Source organism: Myotis davidii, unplaced genomic scaffold, assembly GCF_000327345.1.
Source record: "Myotis davidii unplaced genomic scaffold, ASM32734v1 scaffold113, whole genome shotgun sequence".
NCBI lineage: Eukaryota > Metazoa > Chordata > Mammalia > Chiroptera > Vespertilionidae > Myotis > Myotis davidii.
The window spans coordinates 322,136-330,549 of NW_006284356.1; the positions used below are offsets into that span (position 1 = coordinate 322,136).

The 8,414-nt window shown below is 40.1% G+C and overlaps 1 protein-coding gene across 3 annotated transcripts in view; it reads right to left on the reverse strand.

Moving 5' to 3' along the window:
* SAP130 (Sin3A associated protein 130kDa) overlaps positions 1–7,878 on the reverse strand; it is an 81,596-nt gene extending 73,718 nt beyond the window's left edge. For 2 of the 3 annotated variants that reach the window (XM_015571666.1, XM_006754767.2), the window contains exons 1-2: positions 7,707–7,877; positions 110–345 (exon numbers count right to left, since the gene is read on the reverse strand). In XM_015571666.1, the coding sequence (XP_015427152.1) occupies positions 110–345; positions 7,707–7,818 (348 nt within the window). In that variant the 5' untranslated portion in view covers positions 7,819–7,877. Of the gene's footprint in view, positions 1–109; positions 346–7,706 lie in introns of all 3 variants that reach the window. The other variant, XM_015571664.1, reaches the window with a different exon arrangement.
* Between the last annotated feature and the right edge of the window lie 536 nt (positions 7,879–8,414).

Here is an 8,414-nt window from a genome sequence, read left to right on the forward strand (position 1 = left end):
AACAAACTAGGATACTAGGATACAGCCTAAAACTTTGTAAAAACTGTCAGCAATATTACAGCCAGTCTTTAGCTGTGGTTCAATGTGAAATTTTAAACCTCTCCATTACCTTCATGAGTCCCTCCGAAAATGAGAGTGGCACTGCAGGCGTCAAATGTGCTGGTGGGGCTGTCACAGTGACAGGGGTGCCCGATGCGACAGCATGGTGTGTCGACAGCATCTGCACCTGTGGGTAGGGCCTCACCACAACGGGCTCTTGCTTCTCTTCACGGGCCTGGAGGGAGCTGCTGGAACCCACGTGCTCCCTGGCAGTGACTTCAGCATCTCGAGTAGATTCATCGTTGACTAGTAAAGACATAAGGTAACACAGCATGTCACACCTTTCCAATATTAGTTAACTTAACAGCACATACAAGAGTGGAACTTGCAGTTAATTTCAGTTGATAAACTGACAATTTCCTTGCAAGGTTTTCTTAAGAGAATTTGGGCATTAAGTTCCCCTGATGGAGAGCAAACCAAAAGTCACACCTGTGAGACACAGGACTTATTTTGGTTCCTGTGGCTTTCCCTTTCCTATGAACAAAGGACTTGACAAGTGCTAAAATGAGCTCAACTTATTGAAAGTGCAATACATGATATAATTTCATTTGAAATATTTATTTAAAGTATTATAAAAACTAACGTTAAAAAGATAATCTAAGCCCTGGCTAGTGTGGCTCAATTGGTTGGCGCATCGTCCTAGACAATGAAGGGTCAAGGGTTCAATCCCGGTCAGGCACAAACCTAGGTTGTGGGTTTGATCCCTGGTTTGGGGCAAATTATTATTACTTTGTTTTGTTTTTTAATGAAGGCTTTTTTTTTTTCACTCAGATTCTTTTTCTTTTAATCCTCACCAAAGGATATGTTTTCACTGATCTTAAGAGATGGATAGAAAGAGAGAAACATAGATGTGAGAGAGACACATTGACCGGTTGCCTCCTGCATAAACCCCAACTGGGGCCAGGGATGGAGCTTGCAACCGAGATACATGCCCTTGACCGGAATCGAACCCAAGACCCTTCAGTCTGCAGGCCGATGCTTTATCCACTGAGCCAAATTGGCCAGGGCTATTTAACTTTTTAACTGAAATAAAACCCTCATAAAGACTTGTGCACAAATGTTAATTGTACAGCTCAATGAACTTTCACAAACTGAATACACCTGAGTAACCAGCACCCCAAATCAACACAACAGCCCAGCCAGAGTGGCTCAGTGGTTGAGCGTCAACCTATGAACCAGGAGGTCACGGTTCGGTTCCCAGTTAGGACACATGCCTGGGTTGTGGGATCTGTCCAGTGTGGGGCATATAGGATGCAGCTGATCAATGATTCTCTCTCATCATTCCCTCTCTCTCTCCCTCTCCCTTCCTCTCTGCAATCAATAAAAAATATTTTCTTTTAAATAAAAACACAAATACTAGAGGCCCTGGTGCACGAATTTTAATAAATATAATAAATATGTACGTACTAGAGGTCCCCCCTCAGCCCTGCCTGCGCCCTCTTGCAGTCCAGGACCGGTCACTCCTTACTGCCTACCTGCAGCAAAGATGGAGGTGGGAGCGTCTCCCACCACCGTGGCTGCACTCGCCAGCCTAAAGCTGGGCTGGGCTCACTGCTCCCTAGCAATGCCTTGGAGGCTTCTGGCTGAGCGGTGCTCCCGCTGTGGGAGCACACTGACCACCAGGGGCAGCTCCTGTATTGAGCATCTGCCCCCTGGTGGTCAGTGAGCATCATAGCAACCAGTCAGTCCACTTTTCGGTTGACTTGCAAATTAGGGTTTTATTATATACGATTTTTAAAAAGCAAAGCATTCCTGGTTTCCCAGAACCCCTATATCCAGCCCAATTCCAGTTCTTATTCCTCCAAGCATATTCATCAACTTCTAACACAACAGATTAATATTGTCTGGTTTGGGACTTTATACAGAATCAGAACTTATGTTATCCCACTGTGGTGTCTTGCTCCTTTCACTCACAGGTATGAGATTCACCCATGTTATTACACGTAGTTATAGATCTTTCAAACTCAGTATAGTGTGCCATTGCATGAATAAACAAAAATTATCCATTTTACTGTTAATAGGCATTTAGCTAGATTTGTTTCCGCTATTGTGAGTAATAGTGCTAGTTATATTCCTGCATGTCTTTTGGTGAACATGTGATCCATTTCTATTGGATATATACCTAGGAATGAAACTGAGTGATAGAAAAAAATATTCTGCATCATCTTATTTTATTATTGTTGTTATTTTATCCTCACCTGAGGATATGTTTATTGGTTTTAGAAGAGGAAAAGGGAGAAACATTGACGTGAAAGAGAAACATCAATTGGTTGCCTCATATACACACACCAGGGGATCAAACCTGAAACCTAGGTATGTGCCCTGACCAGGAATCAAACCTTCAACCTTTTGGTGTACTGGACAATGCTCCAACCAACAGAGCCAGCCAGCCAGGGCTCTGCATCATTTTTAAAATGCTAAATGGAATTCCATTCTATACATTTTCTATAGCTTTTTTAACCATTATATCAATGATGGGTTTTTGTGTTATTTCCAAATTTTTGCTGTTAACAAATCTCTGGGATGAACATACATATGTACTTTTAAAAATATTTTTTTATTGATTTCAGAGAGGAATGGAGAGGGAAAGGGAGATACAAACATCAATGATAAGAGAGAATCATTGATTGGCTGCCTCTTTGCACACCCACACTGGGGATCTAGCCCGCAACCAGGTTTGTGTACTGACCGGGAATAGACCTCTTGGTTCGTGGGTGGATGCTCAACCGCTGAGCGACACTGGCTGAGCTACATATGTACTTTGAGTCCTTATTCAATCATTTTAGGAAAAATTTTCCAAAATTTTTTTTTAAAAAATTGTTTAAAATTAGGTACATTTTTACAAGAGTACACATTACTGGAACACAACATAATCATGATATAGAACATTTCCCACCACTCTAACAAGTTCAACCATGGCCCTTTGCAGGGAATTCTCTTCCTCCCATTTATTCCTTAACCCCTAGAGTGCCAGGGAGTGTGATCGCGCTCCTCCTGTTTTTCGCCAAGAGCACTATCGCGCTCCTCCCGCAGTGTTCAGTTCTAAGTCTGCTTTTATTAGTGATGATGACATTGCTAAATGTCAATTCTTGCTGTGAAGATGACGATTTTGTGGAAGATATTGAATATGTAACTTCATTTACTTGCAATTCATAATTTTTTTCCTAAACTGCTGTAAAATTAGCAAAAATGCCTTGGCAATTTTAGCATAGTTCCTAGGATATTGGTTGGCACTCAAAGGGTTAAAAGCCACTGATGTGTTTATCACTACAGCTTTGTCTTTTCTGGAATTTCATATAAACAGAAATCATACAACACATGGTCCCTTGTGTCTTGATTTTCTATTATGTTTTTGAGGCTCATTCATGTTGTATATACCAGTAAGTTTATTTATTTTTATTGCTTAGTATTCCATTAAATGGGTAAAGCAAACTTTGCTTATCTAGTTACCAGGTGAGAAAATTTGGGTTGTTTCCAGTTTTTGGCTATCCCATATAATAAAAGCCTAATATGCCAAGTGTCTGACTGGTCAACCAGTTGCTGTGACATGCACTGACCACCAGGGGGCAGGCACTCCAACCGGTAGATTAGCTCGCCGCTGCTGGGGTCTGGCAGACTGGGACTGGGAAAGACAGGTTGGACACACCCTGGAGCCCTCCCAGTCTCTTCCCAGTCAGCCAACCTCCTGCAGTCCCTCCCCAGCCGGCTGGCCCTGATTGGGACTGGGCGAGACAGGCTGGACACGAGCCGGACATGCCCTGGACAAACCCATGCATGGGGCTGGTGTCAGCCCGATCCCTGCAGGCCAGGCCAAGGGACCCCACCAGTGCATGAATCCCTACACTAGGCCTCTAGTTATGAATAACGCTTTGATAAATATTGAAGGGTAAGTCTTTGTATGTATGATATGTTTTCACTTGTCTTCGGTAAATACCTATGAATGGGACTGCTGGGTTGTATAGTAAATGTGTGTTTATGTAATTTTATAAGATACAAACTGTTTCCTAAAGTGGCTAGATTATTTTGCATTTCTGCCAACAATGTATGAGTTCTACTTGCTCCGTAGACACATCAAAGCTTGGTATTGGTGGTCTTTTCATTTTAGTGACTTCAGTGGATGGTTGTGTTTCCCACTGAGGTTTTAATTTGCACTGCCCTGAGGGTTAATTCTGTTGAGTATCTTTTATGTGCTTATTTGACATTAAAAAAGAGTCTTTGGTAAAGTTTCTATTCAAATATTTGCCCATTAAAAAAAAATCAGTGGAGCCCTGGGCAGAGCCCAGCAGGATTCAGTGATTGTGGGAAAAGTGCAATAAAATGTGAAATGTGGGCCCTGTAAAAAAAAAACAAAAAAAACCCCACAAACAATTAGGATGTTTGTCTTTTTACTACTGAGTTACAAGAGTTCTTTATGAATTTAGAATATAAGTCCTTTGTAGATACATTTATTGCAAATTTTCTCTCAATCTGTGGCTTACCCTTTTATTTTATTAATAGTGTCTTGACAAGCAGTCATTTGTAATGTATTAGTTCCTTCTTTATACAGTGTTTTTTTTGTGTGATTTTTGCTTACTCTAAGGTTGCAAAGTTTCTCTAATGTTTTGTTTTAGAAAATTTAAGTTTTATATTAGATTCATGATGACACATTTGGTGTTATCTTTTGTGTATGGTGAAGGTAAAGGTCAAGGTTCATTTTTTTCCATGTGTATTTTGGTGTTCTGGCATTATTTTGTTGAAAAAAACTATCACTTCCCTCTTGAATTACCTATGTACTTTTGTTAAAAATCAAGTGACCATTACGTGTGGATTTATTTCTACTTTGTTCCAATTATACATATTTCTATCTTTATGCCAAAACTACACTGTCTTGATTAGTGTAGCTATAACAAGTCTTAGTAAGGTAGCAGAATCCTCCAAATTTCTCTTTTTAGTCAAAACTGCTTTGCCTATTTTATTTTGGTTCCATAGGTTTCCACACAAATTTTACACTTAGGCTGTCAATTTTTACACTGAGCCTGATGAAATTTTGATTAGAATTTCTTTGAATCTATAGATCCCTCTGGTAGAAGTGACCCCTTAGAAATACTGAGTTTTCTACCCTAGCCAGCTGAAGGGTCCTGGGTTCAATTCCAGTCAAGGGCACTTAACGGTTGCAGCTTGATTCCTGGCCCTGGTCAGGGCACATGTGAGGCAACCAATCGGAAGTGTCTCTCTCACATAGATGTTTCTGTCTCTCCCACTCCTTTCCACTCTCTCTAAAAATCAATGAAAAAAATATCCTCGGGTGAGGATTAACAAAAAAAATAAAATCCTGAGTTTTCCACCCTTGCTGGTGTGGCTCAGTTGGTTGTCCCATGCACTGAAAGGTTGCTAGCTTGATCTTGGGGGCGGGAGGGATGGACATTGTAGGAGACAGCCTCCAATCGATGTTTCTCTCCCTGCCCCACCCCCAAAAAAATACTATTAAAAAAAATACTGAGTTTTCCAATCCACGAACATGACAGATCTTTACATTTATCTAGATCTTTAATTTCTCTCAGCAATGTTTTACGTATCTTTCTAATCTTAGGTCTTACACATATTTTGTTAGCATGTCCCTAATTTTCTGTGGCCTTTTTTTTTTAATACCACTGTAACTGACATTTAAAAAATTTCATTGTTCATTGCTAGTAAATAGAATTGCTTTTGTATATTAAACATTTATCCTGAAACCATTAATAATTTCATTTATTAGTTCTAACAGCTTGTTACAAACATTCTTTAGGATTTTTTGCATACACGATCATGTTGTTTGTGAATAAAAGCAGTTTTACTTCTGTCTCTCATTATCAATTTTTAACCTTCCCTACTGTCTAGACAGATTTTTTCCCCTAATTAAAATTTTAAGGGAAATGGACAATTTCATAACTTTCTCCCAAATCTATTTGTTCAGGAAGACTTTGATTGTTGACAATTTCATTAAGATATAATGTACTACCCGGCCAGCGTGGCCCGATGGTTGAGCATCAATCTATGAACCAGGAGGTCACGGTTTTGATTTCAGGTTGGGGGGCATATTCCCAGATTATGGGTTCGATCCCTAGCCTAGTGTGGAGCATACAGGAGGCAGCCGATCAATGAGTCTCTCTCATCGTTGATGTTTCCATCTCTCCCTCCCTCTCTGAAATCAATAAAAATATATATTTTTAAAAAATATAATGTACTGACCATCTACCATTAAGCTCTTTTTGGAACCATTTATCATTTCCTTCCAGACATCTGGAGTTCTCGATTTCAGTTTATTTTTTACCAGAAAAGAATCTTGAAGCAATAGAGAATTGTTGTAATCTATACGTCTCAACTTTGAAATTATAGACAACTTTGGTCTGAGTCAATGATTTCCTTCTCAACAAAATCTGAGTGCAATTATTGCTGACAGCTTTTAAAATGAGCAATATTATTCCATGTAAAGAAGAGATGTTCAAAAATATTCTTAGCTATGCTCTTTAAATTATTCTGCTTGAACTTATACCAAAGACAAAATAGTGTAAAAATACTGAAGGAGTAAAGCACCTTTCAGTTGCTCTACAATAACTTGCTTACTACTTTGTGCCCTACACTGGTTAGCAAAAATGCAGGAGACAGACCTGGTCCTAAGGCAATTGTTGTGGATCATGGGAGTCAGCAAAGGCTTCCTAGAGAAAGTGACATCTGACTCAAAACATTCAGAACAGGAATTAGCCAGACAAATAAGTGTGGAAAGGAAGAAGCAAGATTGTGGCAAAAGGAACAGAATGTTCAAATTCTCAAGGTCAAGAAAGCCTAGAATTTGCTATCATGAGTTTAGAAAATGTGATAGATACTATTATGCAGGAGGCCTAGAGTTGCTCTGAGTTACTTCAAGAATAAACAGAACTAAAATAAATTTGTAACAAAAACTAAGTTGGCAGAGGGAAGCCAGGCAATAGAAAAGGAGGTTGAAACATTAGACAAAAGGCCAGAACTCATAGGCAAGAGACAAACACAGAGCAATTAAAGATGATGCCTGAGTCCCTGGTTTGAGCAATGAGTAGACAGTGGTACCATTTACCATGATAAAGAACATAGCAATCAGGTAGCAAAGAAAAATAAACAGAAAAAGTGCTCATTTCCCTTTGCAGCACCATCTTTTTACTTGATATCGAAAGAGAACTAGACTATTTGGAGTTCTTCATCGTCAGCACTGTTAATTCAACTGAATTCTTTGCTGTGGGGGACTGTCCTGCATATTGTAGAATGTTTAGCAGCATCACTGACCTCTAAAACAAGGCCTATGCCCGACCCACCTTTGGGCTCTTATCACCATATCTCTGGGCCTTAGGTAAATGAGAAGGCATCAATACATCTATAAAAATAGTTCTTGCAGGCATGCTTTACTATAACTTTCATGTATACACTAGTGCATGAATGATGTGATTAAAACAAGAAAAAAAAGACTTGCTTAAATTTAATTTAGAATTGTAACATATCCTTTCTTTAAATTTGATAACCTAGTCTTTACTAAAATCCCAGAAGAAATTTGCTAATTTTAATGAGAAAACTGGCAATATTCTTAAAACAGAAGCAATATAGAATATCACAGGTCTCACCTGTAGCTGCTGGGTTTATCAGTCCTGCAGAACCACTGCTAGCGATCTGGGAAGGAGCCTGGCTTAGCCCAGTGGAAGGAGTTCCTAACCGAGGAAACTGTTGAGAACTCATTTCCACCTGCAGTGCATACAGTCATATGGTTATTACTGGATACTGAGATTAGAATCTATAATGAAAAATTAAAGTATCTTTAGTATCTATATCTCCCCTCAGAAACAATTACTGCAGCATTATTCATCTATAACAACTACTTGTGATCAATATACAGTGCGGAAATGAACTAAGTTCTGTAATTTTGGATGTACGTAAGTTTAATATGGTGTTGGGGGATACTGGTCCTCCACAAATATTTTTTAGGGTTGCCACACTAAAACATCAACACTGAATCCTGCACAACAGCCACAACACGTTAACACAGCAGGTGTGCATCTGTAACCCTCACAAGCAAGGGGAGCAGCCGGAGTCGGAGGGGAGATGCCCTGTCCTAAGAACCAGAAGCCTCGCAGGAGGACCTGATCCGAGAGGAATTCCCGAGCTTTCTTCTGCACCGGCTCCCCGGCCGGATTTCCTCTGCTCGCTTTCACAGACCCCCTCAGAGCCAGAGGGACCGGAGGCCTTCACGCCTTCTCTAAAATGCACCCCTTTTCCTCCAAGCCCAGCTCTACGGACATCCCTATTCGCCCTCAGCCCACTCCCAGCCCCAAGCC